The 19,445-nt window shown below is 38.8% G+C and overlaps 2 protein-coding genes and 1 long non-coding RNA gene across 5 annotated transcripts in view; 1 reads left to right on the forward strand and 2 right to left on the reverse strand.

The window, feature by feature from the left end:
• LOC124164566 (VPS35 endosomal protein-sorting factor-like) overlaps positions 1–19,445 on the reverse strand; it is a 104,417-nt gene that overhangs the window by 70,204 nt on the left and 14,768 nt on the right. The gene's annotated exons all lie outside the window — the stretch shown is intronic.
• LOC124164568 (putative nuclease HARBI1) lies at positions 2,891–5,198 on the forward strand. The gene is made up of 5 exons (XM_046541948.1): positions 2,891–3,103; positions 3,178–3,374; positions 3,825–3,957; positions 4,039–4,180; positions 4,762–5,198. The coding sequence occupies exons 1-5, from the start codon at positions 2,978–2,980 to the stop codon at positions 5,139–5,141; spliced, it is 978 nt and encodes a 325-aa protein (XP_046397904.1). The 5' UTR covers positions 2,891–2,977; the 3' UTR covers positions 5,142–5,198.
• LOC124164569 lies at positions 4,857–16,855 on the reverse strand. The gene is made up of 5 exons (XR_006866069.1): positions 15,270–16,855; positions 15,006–15,188; positions 5,894–6,187; positions 5,193–5,319; positions 4,857–4,938 (listed from the first exon to the last, which is right to left on the reverse strand). It is a non-coding gene; the product is annotated as an uncharacterized LOC124164569 (long non-coding RNA).

Consider the following 19,445-nt stretch of genomic DNA (forward strand, 5'->3'; position numbering starts at 1 on the left):
AATTTAAAGTAAAAGTATCTCCTTTAATATCCATCTTTTATTGATAATATCTTATCATTATCAATAGTGTCTCACAAATTTAATCTCCTTTTATAGACTTAAATTTTTGCTCAGAAAGCAAAGCATCTTCCCTCTGTCAGCATAAAGCCTCTTGCATTTTATTTCACATATTTTTCCTGCAGAAAAAAATGTCTTTCACTGAACACAGGGGATGGCAGTATGGCGAGAAACCTCTTCGCTAATACTTTCAGCCTTGGGGAGGAGATACAAGTCTTCCAGTATTTCCCAGGGAAGGAATTTGGTGGTGCATTCATCTCTGATAAATAAGCTTCCACTTCTGCTTCAACAGTGTTTGCTATGGTGACTTTGGATACTTTTCCAAATGCATCACTGTATCTTGACCATATACCTGTCACAGGCTCCTTAGTCTGCATTTGCTCCTTCATAATATAATAGGGATTTCCAAGTAGCACTTTTTGATCTCGATTCGAGTTGAAAATTACTCACGAGTATCGAGTTGAGTCGAGTATGACAATTTCTGAACCAGGGGCCCTATCCACTAAGACAATCTCTCGGATAGTTCGTGGTTGGTTCTAGGAAAGACGTCATCATTACGGAATGAGCTATTCACTAAGGTCTATCCGAACTTTCCGTCACGGGAACTCGTCCGGTAATTTTTGGTAGGCCAAAAAAAAAAATTCACAAGGACGGAATTCCTCTACGACCAATCGTGAGCGCCATCGGCTCACCAACTTACAACCTGGCAAAATACCTCACCGGAGTTTTATCACCATACGTTGGCCACTGTGAGCACCACATCAAAAACTCGACTGAGTTTGTGAAAATACTCGCTGGCATCCGTCTTAAAGAGACGGATTTGCTAGTGAGCCTAGACGTGGTGTCTCTTTTTACACGCGTACCTCTAGACGATACCCTGCGACTTCTAGCTGAGAAGTTTGATGGAGATACGGTGCAGCTGTTCCGCCATGTGCTCACTTCCACTTACTTCCAATACCATGGAGAGTTCTACGAGCAATCTGATGGGGTGGCCATGGGCTCCCCCCTTTCCCCTACCATTGCTAACTTTTTTATGGAGGACTTCGAGGAAAAGGCCCTCAGTTCGGCTCCTTTGAAACCTTTGCTCTTTCTTCGATACGTGGACGATACTTTTGTGGTATGGCCCCACGGGAGACGCAGCCTGGATGAATTCTTCGATCACATGAACTATCAACACAGCAGCATCAAGTTCACCATGGAAATAGAAGAAAATAATAGACTTCCGTTTCTCGACGTTTTGGTTTCCAGAAGAACGGACGGAACTCTCGGTCACAGCATTTACCGAAAACCCACCCACACGGACCTGTACTTACATGGACGTAGTCACCACCATCCTTCGCAGAGAATGGCAGTAATGAAAAGCCTGATTCATCGAGCCGTATCTATCTCGGACAAAGATAGCCTAGCACCTGAACTAAAGCGCCTTCGGAAAACCTTCCAGCAGAATGGATATGATGAGAGACAAATTTCCAAGGCCCTAAAAAGGTCCATATCCAAGACCAACCCAAGGAGTGAAGATGGAGAAAGAGACGATCGAACTGCAAAGGCGTGTTTACCATACATCTCTTCAGTGTCGGGGAAAGTAGCGAGGATTCTGAAGAGATTCAACATCCAGGCCATCCACAAACCACCAAAAAAGATCCGGGACATGCTCGTCAAAGCAAAAGATCCGGTAGGATTGAAGACACCTGGCGTTTACCAAGTGCCATGTGGGTGCGGGAAAATATACATTGGTGAGACGGGCCGCACTATAGACACGCGGCTCAAAGAACATAAGCGCCACCTCCGCCTAGGACAGCCCGAAAAGTCAGCCATCGCAGAGCATTGGATGGAATGCAAAAATACTGTTAAGTTTGACGACACCAAGATGCTCTGCCGATCCAACGGCTTTTGGGATCGACTCATTAAAGAGTCTATTGAAATTAGACTGTCTAAGAATACCATCAATAGAGACTCCGGATATGCTCTGAGCAGCACCTGGAAACCTGTGCTCAAGACTATACAAAAGGCTAGGCAAAACCACCAATCAGAGCATGCCGCTGACGACAGCCAATCAGCAGTCACCTGACCACCAAAGTGACTGTATATAAGCAAGTCAAATTCTCACTCGACATTCACAGCCCTGAGGACGATGACCGAGTCGGACATCGAAACGTTGGCAGATATGGAGTTCCTGACCCGGTGGGGCCTTTAAAGGCATTGACGCTTTTCAACAATGCATTAAAGTTACTTAATCAATTTGTTTTGGAGTCAGTTGTTTCGAATTTGACGTTGTGTTTGGATCTCGACCTGCTAGATTTTGGATTACTGCTTTCTTTATTTTGACTGACCTCTTGGACTTGCTCTTTTTCGGAATCGCTACTTACTGACGTTTTTAGGCAAGTATTTGCTTAACGCTTTGACCTCGCACCGTTTGGACCTCGATTTTTGGATAAGATTAACGCTTTGACCCCGCACCATTTGGACCTTGATTTTTGTTTTAGTAGTACCGAGTTCCTCGAGTTTAGTAGTTCTGAGTACCTCGTACTCGGAACATCTTGCGAGGTAAGTGCAATCTTTGACAAGTTATGATTGATTGTTTGAGAAAGTTCGTTTCCTGCAGGAATTCCTGGCGTATGACTGTCACTGTTTGTCACATTTGGCTCCAGTACTCTCATCATCTGATCTTTCCTTGACAACATTTGAAAAGCTTGTGGGTTTTGATATTCTCTTACGTCGTCTGCAGATCTTCACAATGTTAAATGAAATCACAAGTATCTCAATTCTATTAACAAACATAATGCAATTAAATGGCGTAAATTATTTTTAAATGAACGAAATACAGGTGTTGAGGTTAATCAGAGAGAGGAGAAGAAGGGAGTTGAGGCAAGTCAACAGGACAAGGTTGCGCCGGCTCCGTGAATTAAGCGACCCATACCTCATGCCTGATGCTGCTTATCAAGGGCTTTACCGGCTTCATAAGGCTCTGACAACTGAGCTTGTTGAAGAGCTGGAGCCGCATATGCACCAGGCTGAGAGAAGCACATCAATACCTACCAAATTAAAGGTGAGAATACACATAAATGAGCACAGCAAGCCTCTTGTTATTACAAAATGATATATTTTCTGAAATGCTCCTAGGTCCTATGTGCTCTACATTTTTTTGGGCAAGGCAGCTACCAAAAGTCTGCTGGGAGTGACTGCCACCTGGGCCTCAGCCAAGCTGCTGTCAGCCGTGCAATTGAAGAAGTGACTGAGGCGATGAACTCTCCTCAAGTGCTGACACGTTGGGTTCATTTTCCACAGACACGCAATGAAAGACGGCAGGCCATACAGGAGTAAGCCATTGTCGATTTCTCTCACAGCATACATAAAAGAATACTTTGAAACACAAAGATGCATTTGCCCTTAACTTGAATGTCCCTTACATTTCCATTCTAAGTAGTTATTGATGGATTTAATAGCAACATAAATTTTCATTAATTTTGGATACAGGAACCTTTGACTTGGTGTCAGTCTTTACTGCTACACTCTTTTCTTTAGGCATCTTCTGCACCTAGCAATTGCTGATGAAAATTCCACCTTACCCAGTTCTTTTCAACAAAATCCACAAGTTCAAGGTTTTATAAATGTAAAGAAATAATACAGCATCTTCCAGGAGTAGAAGTATTTTATTTCAAATACATATACAAAATTAGTCACCATTACGTCTGCCTCCTCAAATACGTTATAAATCTGAAATGAAAATTATATTGATTTTAATGCCAAAGATTTCTGCTTCACAACAGGAATTACCAAGCAACAGGATTTCCTGGTGTGCTGGGATTTGTTGATGGCACACACGTGGCCATAAGAGCACCATCAGAGAGGGAAAATTTGTATGTTAATAGAAAATCATACCATTCCCTCAATGCTCAAATGGTAAGTATTGTTGAATAGGTGAAAATAATTTATTTATATGGACATTAAATTCATTTTTCCGTGTTATACTGCATTTTCTAGGTGTGTGATAGCAGGCTAAGAATTTTAAACTGTGTGGCTAGGTATCCTGGCAGCACACACGATTCTTTTATTTGGAGGAATTCTGAGGTGTGCAGAGAAATGAGGACAGTGTGGGAAAGTGGCGAGAGGTGCTGGTTACTAGGTAGTTATGATTCATATCAAATTATTAAATCTCAGTCCAATAGAAACCCATAAATTGAATAACTATGGAAGAAAATGCCTGAGCAAGATAAGATTGATAGCTAATTGTAAGTTGTAACTATTGCATGCTCTGAACAGTACACTAAAAATGGTTTTATGACTCAAACCAAGCGGGAAAAGTAAAAATAAGGAATTTGGGAAGGAGAATTTAGATTGGAATGCAGTTGAAGTTGCAAAATGTAATGTTATAACAGTGATTTAAAACAGAAATTTGTGTTTAAATGGAGAAAAATACACCTGGAAAAATGGTACTGTTCACCGCATCGCATATTTCAACATTAGATTCAGCCTTAAGGCTGAATGATGGGCCAAAATTTTGGCCCATCATAATTCACAAAGCACACTATTGAAGATAGCTGTGTGAATGCCTTAAAATATTATGTGAAATGAAATATTGTGGAAAGTACTGTTGCATTTAATTAAATTCCAATTTTTTACACCTCATCCCTAAGGGGGCAGTTAATATTATCAAATTTTGCTTGTTGGGCAGCTCCAGTTTAATTACATGAAATGCTTGTTCAGGTGACTCAGGCTATCCACACCAGCCTTGGTTGCAAACACCCATACTGGATGCTGTGGAAGGTTCACCGCAAGAAAACTATACTAAGCTTCATGTGCGGGCTAGGAGTGCTGTGGAGCGGTGCTTTGGTGTGTTGAAATCAAGGTTTAGATGCCTTCACCGCACACTTGAGTATGCTCCTGCCAAAGTGGGAAGGATAATAAATGCATGCGCAATACTCCACAATATGTGTATTGGGCATGGTTTGCCCATACTGGAGGAAGAAGAGGATAATGGGCAAATACCAAACATCCCCCCAGAGCCTTTTATTGCCCATCCTAGGGCATTATTGGGAGAAGCAAGGAATGTGAGGGAGTCCATTATTCTCCGTTGGCAAAGATAAATTATGGGTATGTGTTTCAAAATAATGTGCTTGTTTTTACCACTAACTTACTCTGTCTTCACCTCCCTCAAAGTTTCACAAAAAAATTGTGCTGTTTCCTTCAAGGTTTCAGCCATGGATGTTGCAGCGGCAGCCCTCTCTTCCGCTGCTTTTACCAGTCTTTCCTCGTACTGGTCATCTGCAATGGAAATTGCACCAGAAAATATTGACAAATGAACTTATTTCTTTTCCACTACATAAATTGTTTGATCTCATGAATTATATTCATCTAGGTCAGGTTTAGATTAGGTTTAGCAAATGCCCCTCCTAATTGAAAGATTATTTGATCAAAAGAAAGTCTTTGATTACTTGCTGGAGTAAAAGTAGATGATTCAAAAGATTGGCAATATGCATTACCTACATGCTCACTGGTATTTCACTTTCCCACTATTCAACCCTCCTTGAGTAAGCTTTCCTATGTTATAATGGTTACAATATAATATATAAGAGATATCAATAATTAACCATAAAGGTTGATGATGCTGGTTGATCTATTTAGGTATCTTATTCATTCTAATCATAATTCAGAGTAGTATCTTAGTGCAAATATTCCTTCATTAATGCATCTAAGAGTGATTTTACATTTTAAGGAGTAGCTTAAATTTTTCCCTCTCCAAAAGTACAAATTCATGGTGTTATTCTGAACTATTACCAGTTAACAATAGCAACAACAGCATTTCTAATGTAACTTTTTAATTTTTAGGTTTACTTACGAAGGGCAACTGGCCTTTTTCTCTTACGGCTGCTGGTATGTAGAGGTGGAGGAGATGCTGTCGGTGTTGTGTCATCTAGGACGGGCTGAGGGATAAAACTGAAGGGCTGAAATTGGGAACTGGTGGATGGTGTGATGGGTGGAGTGGTGTGATGGGTGGAGTGGTGGGAAAAGTTACTGTTTCAGGGAAAGTGTTATGTGAGGTATCAATTTCAGTTGGGGTAGATAAGGTTTGGGTAGGAAGTTGCATCGGTGGGTGGGAATCAGGAATGCCATCACTTCGTTGCTTCGTAACCTGTGAGAAATAATGAAAAGTTAATGACACATGAGGCCTCAGATTTCTTTGATGGTTACAATGGTAAATTCGATACAATGATAAACCGTTTGAATTAAATTCTTTTCCGTGTTGCTTCTATGCTATACTTAGGCCTATTACTATATTGGGATATTCCAAGGTATTGAAATACCGGTTGGCTGATTCAGTTCAGCATTTGACAGCACCAATAAGAAGGATAAAAACTTCCCCGGAAATGACACTTCCCACCACTCCACCCATCACACCATCCACCAGTTCCCAATTTCAGCCCTTCAATAATAAGTGTATTCATTTAGAACAGCCAGCAATATTAAAAATGAGGTCAGACACCTACCTCCATTTAGACCATCGGAAGTCTTCGTTTCTCATTACAAATTCCTCATAATAAGGAATTGTTTTGGTTTCACCAATGCCAGGCTATAAGAAAGTGTACACTCTGCAATGCACCTCATATGACAATAAGTTTCATTGGAGAAAATGAAAATATACTCATTATTGGGCCTGTTCCCTCCATAAGACTTGTTAGACATTCTTCATAGAGATGTCCATTATAAAAAATTATGAAAGCCTTTTGTTAACATAAGTTTTTGCTGAATCGCATCAGTCTCATACTTTGTGTGTGAAAACCTCAACCTCATTCTCAATTAGGAAATGAATAAGTATTCTCATATCACTAATGTTGATTTCTTTGTATTCAAACTGGCACTTTAAACCAGTCTTCTTTGGATGATTGCAACATCATTGATAAAATGTGTTTCTTATTCAATAAGTCAACATATTTAAATCTACTATTGTCAATTAAAAATATGCTATACCAATTAATTAAGGCATATTAATTCTTCCTTGGTTAACAAACCAAATCAAAATACATATGTATTTCATTTGATGGGAAAATGGTTTGATCAACAAGAAATTGCAGAAACTTTGAATATACCATACTAAACTAATATGTATTTCTTCTCTATCTGTCAATGTAATGCTGTGTCTAAGTTATTTCAAGTAAGCAGTCATTGTCATTACTTTTTGGTCCCCAACTATTCTGTCTGAAGTGAGGAAGGCTATCAATAGGGAAGTGCACTAATTTTTTTTTATTGCTGAATTTGAAAGTTTAGCCTAAAAAAGAAACATTAGTATAGTCACTTTTATTTTCTGCATCTGGGGTATGCACTTTAAAACGTTTTGAAAGTCGGAAAATTTCATGTTGCGCTGAAACACAGTGCCTCCATCTTGATTGAGATGTGACGTCACAAGGCAGTAGTCACCAGTGGAGTATCGCTGAATTCCGTCGCCTTCTTTAGCGCGGTGAGAGTTTCCGGGAATCGGTGGAGTTTGCTTCCTAAAAATGTCGTCTAGTTCGAAAACATGAATTCAAAATAGAATTATAAATGATTTTTTGTTCCAAATTTCATCTCGACGTCGAAACAAAAGCCTGGAGGAGATATTCATTCCCGTGCCTTAACCACAAGCTATACGGAATAAATGGTTCAAGGCTGCTCCTGACTCTTACCTATCGATGATATTCTGTTTTGAAGATCATTTGAAGGTATTGTAAGATCAAATTGATATTTATATTATAATAATTTACTTAACAGGTACCTCAGTCACATCAGAAAGTGTGTTGAGTCAAAATATAGCATCTTCCGCGTAGACCTACGTAATTTATAAACTAAAAGTAGTTTGGTTAAAGAATTATGGCGCGACTGTTTTTTTACACGACCGGGCAAAATGCGTACTTTGCCCATGATATCTGCATATATGATAACAAACTATTTTTGTTAAAGTTAATCTTTATTTGTTGAAATTAGTACATTTATAGGTGATACAGATATAAAGGTACACGGCAGGTCGCGCGGCGTAATTTGTACTCCACTGGTGACGGGTTCATCTTGCTGATCTGAAAAATTAGCTACAATACCTCGAACTTTGAAAACTCGCAATAGAGGCCGTCAAAGTACATTGTAAGAATACACGAGACCATTATAGCCCAGAATGTACGTACAATGTCGAAATCCTTGGTTTTCAAAGATTGACGTATTTTATACGCCAGCGCGCCCGGTCCAGGGTTATCAACTTTTATTTCATCCTATTTGTTAGTTGAAATTATATTTCAGAATGGTTCTTTTAGCACTGCTACTGAGGTAAACTGGTAAGTACTGAGTACAAGGTACTGAGGTATGTACTGAGTAAGTAAACTCCCTTTGGAGTAATGTGAATTACAAGTGTTCGAGATATATGGCATTTTATATTCGCTTTGTGTTCTTATTAATTATGCCTGTACGCATATTGTTGCTTGCCGCGAGCCTTTAATGTTATGTGCTCTTGCAAGAGTGGTTTTCATTTTTAATGTGGAAGTTGGTCAGTATAAGCAAAGAAAAAATTAACATTTTAGCGCACACCAACCCTTGTAGTCATCGTATCTCGGCGTTTGTAATGACACTGCTAAAATACCTAAACGCCATAATGACGATAAAAAAATTGTCTCATGTCAACGATTGCTGCAATTATAATTAATGATAAACTAGACGCCGTATGATCACAATAAAGGCAACAAAAAATAATGCCATGACGTGGACTCGAACCACGGTCTTTCGGGTAAAATCTTTCTATGACTCGTGCACTCTACCACTACCCCAACCGACCCATTGGGTGATTGAGGATATTTTGGATATATATATATATAATTTGTAAAAAGTAACGCATGAAAATTAATTAATTACAGCCTAACTAACGCCCTAATTGAAAAAGATGCAGCAAGGTACGTGGTCTCCCCTTGTTAGCCTTAACGTCTCACATTTCTATGGAGCGTTGAACCTGTCCTCCTTATTCAAAATTTCAGTAACCATAAATACATCAAAGTTTGGTATACCATTTATAAATCGTTGGAATTTTCCTTCTCCCAACCAAGATTATCTTTTCTTGAACCCATCCTGGACAGCGAACCATTGCAACAACCAGCCAGCTCGGAAATAAGGCTAACATCCCATGATTCTAGTAGCGAAGGGCGAACGTTCCGGCCGGCGTGAATACATACGCAACGAATAAGTCTTGCAGCAAACGTCTGAAATAGGTTTATTAGTTTGACTCGGTTTTTACAAAAAAAGTTGTGGCATGATAAACGGCATTGTGCCAAAATATACCCAGCGAAAAATAAATGCCATCATGCATTTATTAAAGATTCAATGTGCTATTCGTACTACTCTTTCCAAACTTGAAGTTGACACGTAAATGAATATTAATATATTACGCAATGATGAAGTCGTTTACTCAAAAGAGAAGCAGCCACATATATAATCTGAAGATATTTTATGACAGCAAAAAACGGATACCCTCAAATTCTGTAATTTTTCTATGCAATAATAGTGGTAGAACTAAACGGTGTAGAAGCTGCCTTCTGCTACTGCCTTGTGACGTCACGGCCAATATTCAACATGGACACCCGTTTTCGCGGCCTTTGAATTTTTCCATATTTCAGACGGTCATCTCGAATCAAGTATTCACTATTAGGATTTAAACTGTGGTTTTACGACATTATGTTATTCTGAACTCTAATTTTAAAAATGTGTTTGGTGCATTTGAAACACTAGTGCACTTCCCTATTCTATAAATATCTCTTCTGTTGGGCCGGATTAGATTCCCTCAAAGGTTATTAAAGCTTTTAATAATGTTATCTCTTCATCGTGTCATGTTATAAATTATTCATTCATTTCTGGATGATTTCCTACAACCCTATAGCAAGCAAGGTTGAGACCAAATCCTATTATGGGACATTGTAGAATCAACAATTTATGGGCCAATTTCAGTTTTAACAGTCTTTTGGAATATATATTGAAGAAGCTAGTCTATAATTGCTGTATATGTGTAGTCATTTCTCATTAGACATTTTAGACAGATATACAACTGCCAAAATGGTTTTAGAACTTGAAAATCTACAACAACAGCTATTTTACAATTTTTGATGGTATTGCCATAGGAATTAATCATAAACAAAGTGTTACGGGTATCTAATTTGATCTAAAAAGTGCATTCACTAGTGTAGATTGTAATATAGTTAAACTTAGCTTGAACACCAGGGAATACTTGGCAATGCTTATAGCTGCCTGATGTCTTTTTTGTCTACTAGATACCAGTATGTTAGCTATCACCATAGTGCTCCGAATGGACCAGTTCTTGTCAATTCCAGCCTCAGGGTATATTTTTCCACAGGCTAGTTAATTTTAACTTCCATAAACTTAACACAGGTAGGAGTATTGATATAAATCATCAGCATTATGAATGTACTCTGTGGTATCCACTCCCAGCTATTATGATGTTTTAGGCAATTGACCTCGATTTTCTGTTTCTAATACTTCCTTGCAAGGTAAGGTTTACAGTAAACTCTTGATTTTACGAAGTCAGTGGGACCGGAAAATTGGCACTTTGTAAAATCGAGTTTCGTAAATTCAAACCTTTTCCAAAAGTCACGAAAAAATGTTCGCTTTTGTTTCTTCCGCCCTTTTTCGTCTTTAGTGGTCTTATTTAAATGTTTTCTGTGGTTATTCTCGGTATTATTCATAGAAAAGGCTTTTTGTTATCGATTTATGCTGTGAAAGATCGTTAAATAATTATACCACCATAAAATCCCCATTTCTCGTTCATACTTCAACATCAACATCAACGATCGCTGAAGAAATTCCCGACCAGTTTATAAAACGTAATCAAATAATGAATGCAAAGTTTATTATAAGAATTTAATGTTATAAATTTGTGGTTAGGAGCGAATAACAACTATTAAGTTCGCATAGGATATATATTTGTTTCCAGCACCCACGGAATTTTAGCGGCAGCCGGCTTAACCGCCATTTATGTCGCCCTCTGTCACTCAGTGACGAGAAAAAAAAGAAAAACGAGGGCCTCCACCCGTTTCCAAAATAACCTTCATAAGTTAATATTTCGAGTTACTCCGTATTTTCAGTTGAATGTGCTATCTTTTCCATTAGTTATTTTCATTGAGATTCAGTTACGATTATAAATTAGGTAGGATATGATTATCTTCTGGCGAATATTTGAAGTAAATTCTGTTTGAGTTCTCCGCCCGGATACTGTGCTCCATCATCTTAGCAGACATTGCTACGAAAGACTTTATTCCATCAGGACCATATTCTTCATACCGGGTGTGAAGTGCTATGTTCATATGGTATTTCTCTCTTTTTTTATGCCGACAGGAGCAAGGTTCCAACCGGAAAACGACTGGAGAAACATCTTCCATTATCAGAGAAACGTTATTATCCGCATTGATTGTTTTCCTACAAGAGATGTTTCATCATTTCTCAGCGTGTGTGAAGTATTGGTTCACTTGCGTGAATTCCCAAAAATGACACGCAAAAACCTGTACATTCACCTCATTTAGTTTTCGTGTCCCTTTCTCCACCGTATTGAAAGTTATGCAAAGAATCATTGGCGTAGAGAAAAGATTTTCTTAGTTTTAGCACTAAAAAATAGTCGCGCCATAATCGTAAATAAATATAGTGAGGAAAGAGCAAAGAAAATAATTTCAATTGAAACGTCAGAAGAGAGGAAGAGAGACAATTATAAGCACGGCACCATTTCCCCGATAGTGGAAGATACTTCTTCAGCCTCTCTCCGGTTAATAACTTACCCCCGTTGCAGGTAAAGATGAACCATGCCCTTCTCCACAATCGGGGAAAGTTCCCAGTGGGTGGGGTAAATAAGAGTGGGATGGGGATTGCCTGAGGAAAGAAGCGGTCAGCATATGGTGGGGTGAGGGGGGCAGGAGAAAGAAGGGTGGGGAAAGGGCCTTCAGCTCTGCCTCAGTTTACGTTTGGGGGGCGTATTTTTCTACGACGCACTCAAGCTCTGTAACCTTAGGGGAGGAGTGAATGGGAAATGCTGGGGAAGGAGGGGTTTGGGATGCGTAAGGTGGGTGACAGCAAGATCAGCAGAAGGCCGCGGGAGGAAGTAAACAAAGACTTCGGAAAGAAAGATCTCTCGGCTTGGGAAAACGGGGAGACGCGCGAGAAGAAAGTTCATGGTTAGAGTTAGTAGTGCGTCTTCATTACGAGTAGCCTGAAAAATAAGTTGGTGGTTGATACTTAAGATATTTAAGTTGTTTATTCAGGAAGGCTATTATATACACGAAAAGATACTACTAAAAAAATCTGTTATTTTTTTTGCCTTTTGCCCTTCTCCATCTCCGCTTCCACCATGGTTTCTCACTTGCATAAATGGGAATGAAATTGGGGACCTAACTCGTTAGCCAGATGAAAATATCTTAATGTTTGGAGGGCAGCGTCTACTTCTTTTTTATTTGGTGAAATTACTTCCTCACTTTCATCTTCGTCGTCACTGCTATTCTGACTAGTCCCGGCCGCTGCTTCTTCCGATGTATGTACCGGCGTCCCATTGTCGCAAGCCCGGAGATCATCGTCAAGGGAAATATAATCGTTTGATGTTGCGCGCTGTGCTCTTCCTGCTTTTTCCAAGAATTTTTCAAAATCATCTTTTAAGCCTCTAATCTCCTCCGCGATTTTATCCGCTGCAGCTTCCTGAAGGTATAACGTAACGAATCAACTATAGCCGTGATATTATAGCAGTAGAATTACTAGTAGGCTAGTCGTATCAATTACCAACCTCGAGAACATCCTCATGATGCGCTATCAAAGGGAATCCGGCCGATTTCCAGCAATTTGCGATTGTAGTGGAGGAAATCAAGTACGTCTTTGAACCGTGTTCCTGCAATGAAAAATGACAATTTTATTAACTTGGCCATTTTAGCAAAGTTAACAAAATCGTTATTTCTCATTGCAGAAACACGGTTCGGAGACGTACTTGAATGCCTGATTGGCAAGAGTGCAATGCAAACAATTATTTTTGATGATGGCATTGATTGATAGATTTTCAAAATGCAGTCAGAGCGGTCACTTTTGGGGAGAAAGGCCCCCTACTCGGAGTTTCTTAGAGAGGGGCCAGCGAGGGTGAGCTTGTCGAGGAAAGGGCCCCGGATTAGGGACCCTTCGAAGTGCTTCGGCGAAAAGTAGTCTTCGAAGTACGTTCACAGCAGCCTGCCTTGCGAACGTACCAGGTACGTTCACAGCAATGCAAAGGGTTAATTAGGAGTGTACGAAATACTGCGCGACCTTCCTGACATGTTAAACTACGAAGTATTGTCGATGCGATGTTTACGAATAGGCACGTAAATAGGGGCATTATGTCAGTCGCTGTATTTTCACGGAACTCCTACTTCCCTTAAAATTCCGTGAGGTTTTAGGCGAACCTTTTCTCTCCAAAGTTGCACTATCATTTACGATTTCACACTTTTGATGAATCACAGTTGGAAGCCCTGATTTTTTTAGCTACATACGCCGTCGCAACTAGTTTTGTTGAAAATATTTCGCCATAGTTCGTATAAACGAATGCCTTTCGCTCCTGGGGACCGTTCCGGGGTTCGTAAATTCAAAACATTTCGTAAAATCGAAACTTCGTATAATCGAATAGCACCATGCATTTACCATAGGCTTTTCGCCTGGACCGCACTATCACTTCGTATAATCGAAAACTTCGTAAAATCCTGCTTCGTATAATCGAGAGTTTACTGTATTTCAACACCATCATGTTTTAAGAGAAATGTTAAATTTTTTTAGTAGAGAGCCTTATTATTATTCACTCTTAATTTTTTAGAAGATGAACAGCCATATTAGGAGCTAAATTTGTATTTTTTGTTTCACAGCATATTATTTGTGCTATTCCTGCCCTTTTATGTAACTGCATTTTTTAATATTGGTTCATGTGTATGACCATAGAGTAAGTATATTCCACTTACTCTTTGGTATGACTATGTTAATATGTATGATACTCAATGGAAGATAAAAACTTCTACGTTACTTAGCTTGTGGTTTTTTTTCAAAGCATCCTAGGGTGACCTTGGGCAATGTAAAATTTTTGTTTTGAGCAATGTAAATGATATTAATTTCAAGGGTGATTATGATTGACAAAAAATGAACAGTTTGATTCAAAAATTTGATTACACAAATGTAACAGTAGGAATATGTTGTCATATGTTGATCAGGTGATCATAAAAAGGTAATGGATATCTATGTCCACATAAAAAATAACACATTACCTATATCAATTATGTCTAATCAAAATACCACAATATTATCTATTTGGCTCTCAATGAGTATTTATGGTGATGTGTTCATACTGGTTGTACATACAAACAAACTTGTCTTTAAGGGATATTTATAAATAGATTTATTATAATGTATCGAGCTTTTTGAACTAATAAACTGATAGTATTAATTATTCACTGATTTCTGTTAATTTTCCTTTTCATTGAGATTTTAAATTATCTCGCAGACATAGTCAATACTATATTGCATGCCATTTGTGACTAAAAGTGTTACTTATATTCCCCTTATTAATAGTTTATTATTGTTTTTTATCACTGAAGCCAACACTGTAATGTGATAAGTATTGCCATTTAAAGTTTATTTTTTTTGGTAGTACACTACTCAACTTCTCATGAGCATGAAAAGATATTAACCATTCCCCTAATGTTGACCATAATAGATTGAAATATGTAGCCTTATGTGTAAATAGGGTGTTGGCACTTCTATGGTTTGATTTTGGATGAAATAATTGATGAAAATGGATTAAAAATTGTTATCTCTATCTATATTATTCTGTCGGTATTATCTAGCAATTGTATTCTGTTTCCATTCAATTTAATTCCTCAATAAAAACAAATTATTGCCTTCAAGCTCCATTTTATAGGTTTCTAAGATTCAGCAAATAGTCCTACCTGCATGGAGTCGGGTACATCTAAATGGCCCTCCACAGCCACTTGGCCCAACAACCCAAGCAATGTCTCCTCAAGAGGAGTGAGGGCTGTCACTTTGAGGGATGGCCCTCCTCCTGTCCCTCTGGCATGCCCCATGATCCTGGCAGCTTTCTGCTTCGTGTCGCACCGCCAGTCCTGCCAAACCTGCCAATAAATATTCCTCTGATACTGTCCAAAAATCAAATTAGAGACAATGCCATTGGATTAGCGCAAGCACAATATTACCTTAGCCCACTTCTCTGCCGTTTTTGTCGCTCCACTGGAGCAGGCGTTAAGCCGTATAGTTAGCTGTGCCCACAGCTGCTGCTTCTGCAGCTTGTGGGCCAACTATTCTATTGGTGGCTAACCCCGGGTGGTCCACCATGAAATTAAGGAGCTCCTCCTCCTGCTCCTGTGACACTGGGTGTCACCCGTACAGCACTACGGCTTTCGCCAGTATCTATTGTGAATTTGGATAACTTCAGTTATTGAAAAAATATGATATTACAAATATGCAGCATTTAAATTAGCTTAGATCACCAGGAAATATCCATCGAAATATTAAAACTATCAAGGAAAGAACCATTTGTGAAAGTAGTCTTGTGCAGTATCCTATGCGAAAGTTTTATTAGTTCGCAGCAACGTTACGTTGCATTTTAAGGAACAATGTTGCAATAATTAACAATCGTAAGAAATAATTGATCACCATAAAATACGCTGTATCAATGTCGCCGTGAGAATAACTGGCATTTAGTTAAGCTTTGGATATTGTTTATGTTTACCATTGATATTTACGCTTACCTTTCAGTATTTAAAAGTGAAATTACACTAGGTATACCATTGTATAATTAGGCGATTTCGCTACTTACGAATAAAATCAATGCTGTGAGAATTGTCCAGTATAGTTGCCTGCGACTTAAAACAATAATATTTATTAAAAATTAACATATTTTCACTTACCTCCTCCGCATTCCATTTTCAAAGGTATGATAAACAATTGCCGGACGATAATCAGCCATTGGCTCCGAGAGGATACGTCATCAGTAACTTCGGCAATCTCCGCTTCTTCTGCCCAGGAAGGGGGGAGGGCACGGAATATATTCCGAGAAGCATAGTGGATAGCATAACAACGCTTCCGAGTGACGGAAACGGAATCGGACACGGAAACGGAAAGTTCGATTCCGAAATCACGGAAACGAGGAGACTTAGCTACTGAATAGGGCTCCAGGCATTAATACAGCAATGCATACTACAATATATTCTACTCCAATTTTCTATGATTAATGTCTAGCGTAGTGTAAGAAGGAAAATATAATGAGGATCGTTGATGGTTATTGTCAGAAGTAGGAGATGAATGAAAACTAATGTCTCTTCAACAGTTTCATAGGGAAAATTGAAATTAATTAACCCCAAGTAATATGTCGACCATATATATATGTATCCAAACTACAAGGGAGAGCCCTGGGTATACAGTAATTTCCACAGCTACAATAAAGATTACATACTACGTCTATGAATCATATAATATTTGGCCCTTTCAAATTCTCATGCAGAAAAACCAATTATTCTATATGCTCAACCAGCAGGTTTTGACGTCTCCATGTTACAGTATTGCTGCTGCAGAAAATTGCATTTTGCTACACACTAGTGTGACTGAGCAAGTACTTTCCTACCAAAATTGCAAGATTTCGGAGACTTTGGAATTTTTATTAAAAATTATATCAACGATTTTTTTGTATCTTGAATCTTCAGGGAATTCAAGTAGACGAAGCAAACAAACTGTAGAACTAAACTTTAGTTTTGTAGAGCCAAAAAATTTCTATACTTCTCACGTCATTAAATCAACCCTAAAATCTCTTGCTTTTTTTAAGTTCAAGAAAGAAACTAAACACTACAAATGAATATCACATCGGACAGACGCAGTAATAAAAAAGGCTAAAAGAGCCTTGTGGTGTCAAAATTCCCCTTTCCGCCCGACTCTCCTCGGCGAAGGTGGAAAGGGAAAAAGGGTACCTATCGGTCGTTGCCTAGGCAAGTTTCATGAAAGCTTTCACGAAAACAGTTCATTTTTCTCTCTCTTAAGCATGCTGACTTAATCTCTTCACTTTACTTCAATACCCGAGCCATATTTCTTATGCGTGGGATGGTTCCGAAAAATATCCAACCCTTAGTATTTTCACTCGAGTAATGCGCCAAATGGTCCAGTCGATCTATACATAATCCTTTTTAACATCCTCAGTTAAGTGTTTTAAGTCAATGAAGACAATTATTCATGCTTTAAATGACGATTTTCAAGGCTAATGTTTTAAAAAACTTGAAAAATCGGCCTCAGTTACTGAGCCTCAGTTCCGCGGCGTGTAGCTCCGCCTTGACGCGTGATTGAAAAATCGCTCTTATTTCCTTCGTCACAAACTTTTTTTCCAAGATTTCTAATTAGTACTCTTTACAAATCCCTACTTTATATTGTGATTCAAATTTTTCGAGTTATATTTTTCGTAAACGAAAGATAATGTCTACATTATGTCAAATTTCACGTGAAGAACGGGTCGGCCATTTTGCGTTGTAAAAGCAGACAGATGAGAGCCAAAATCCTCAAAAGTCATTGAAAGTATAGGCAAAGCACCAGGTCAAATGAATATTGCGTTTTTTATTCCATAAAACTCATACCAACGCAAAACCACCTGGATAAATTCAAAGACTTTTGAGGAAAAACGATATTTTGCGTGGCATTGAAAAATTGGTCATGTTTGGGCCACTGTATCTCACTAAAGGGTCGTATTTATGTAGAATGGCATATAAATCTACATCTGGTAATGATTTATGAGTATTTACGCTAATTTTCATGTCTCTATCCCCAAAAAGGTAATTTTGGACTTTATTCCAGCTTTTTCCGATTTCGGACCAGTGTGTGCCGGGTAGGGAGACGATTGGCCGCCGCGGCTGGCGTAAAGGTATTCGGCGCCCACGTCGACAAATATAGTGTGTTCGGTAAGCTGAAACTACCAGGCCAAGGCATTAAAATGATTTATCGGCTTTAAAAACTGCATTATTACATGAGTTTCATGATAGCGCTTCCTGTCGGCAGATTGCTGGACCTACTAGCCTCGAAAGCTCTGTAACCTTAACTACTCGACTCGACATTCGTATTGCTACGCGAAACGCTCGAGTCGAGTACCAACTACTCGAAACGCTCGAGTACCAACGACTCGACTCAATTCGAATTTTCGAGTACTTGCACATCCCAAGATATGTGTTTTGTTATTATGATTACGTGGCGCGAAAATTCGAATGACTGTTCGAAACGCGGTCGTATATAAATTTGTGGTTTGAAGTAGTACTGGAATCGGAATCGATTTTTCACTTTGGCAAGTACTCGTTTTCAATTCCGGTTCTTGGTCAAGAATCGAGGAATCGAAGAATCAAGGAATCGAAGAATCAAGGAATCGAAGAATCGAGGAATCGAACCGACCTATCACTAGTAAATACGTGTATAGGGTAATACATATAATACTGTTTGTTATGTTGGTATCTATGTGTATATATTGTATGACTTGATGTGCCTTATAATTAATAAAAATATAATTATTTAATGTACAAGATCGCTGGGCAAATAAAATAATAATAATTTACTCTGATTGGCTCATTTGAGAGAATAATGCCCTCAAAGACATAGTAGTGATTGGCTATGATACACCTCCTAACAGCACATGCCACACGAGAGGCCTGGATTTCCAGGTATAACATGGGAGGCAGGTGAATACGTCACACTCAGCCCTATGACACTCCCTATCCAACTCATTGGGAACCCATGGTCTTTTATTGAAGTCGTTTCCTCAATCTGCCGCACGTTTGCCGGGGTGGCGCCACGTATTCTGAAGGGCAAGCATTAGCGGGTAAGTCCATTCCATATCGTTGAGTGCGTGCTACAGGTGAGTGGAAATGGTGATTTTTGTAATTAATCAAGATTTAGTTTTAATTTATTTTCGTATGTTAGTTTTCTGCATTATTTCCTTATTGTTCTACATTAATATTTCGCAGATATATATTGTAGATTTACTGAAAAAAGGAAAATTCCGTGGACGTGTGTGGTACCGCGTTGCACCACTGGTTATGGCCACAAGACTTCGAGGATTTTGCTTTTTAGAGTCCCCAAGGATCCTGAGAAGCGATGAAATAGCTGTACGATTCCTTTTTTGGTGTGCCAAAGCTCCAAAATTTATACATATTTTAAATTACAGGTTCTGTTGTTCCAGTGGTCAATGTCATTCACAGAGGAGGAATGAAGTAACACTGAGAAAATGCAAGATGTACGACGGCTCTCATCATTCTCTCTTACTAAATTGAATCTATTTTAATATAAATGTTAAATTGTGTGTACTTAAAATTTATTTTTAATGAGATTATTTTGCATTGATTGTATAA

Source organism: Ischnura elegans, chromosome 8 (assembly GCF_921293095.1).
Source record: "Ischnura elegans chromosome 8, ioIscEleg1.1, whole genome shotgun sequence".
Classification (NCBI taxonomy): Eukaryota; Metazoa; Arthropoda; class Insecta; order Odonata; family Coenagrionidae; genus Ischnura; species Ischnura elegans.

Coding starts and splice junctions, on each gene's coding strand:
- LOC124164568 (XM_046541948.1), top strand. CDS start 2,978: ATGCCTGATGCTGCTTATCAAGGGCTTTACCGGCTTCATAAGGCTCTG. Junction 3,104..3,177: donor CAATACCTACCAAATTAAAG/GTGAGAATACAC, acceptor AAATGCTCCTAG/GTCCTATGTGCTCTACATTT. Junction 3,958..4,038: donor ATTCCCTCAATGCTCAAATG/GTAAGTATTGTT, acceptor TGCATTTTCTAG/GTGTGTGATAGCAGGCTAAG.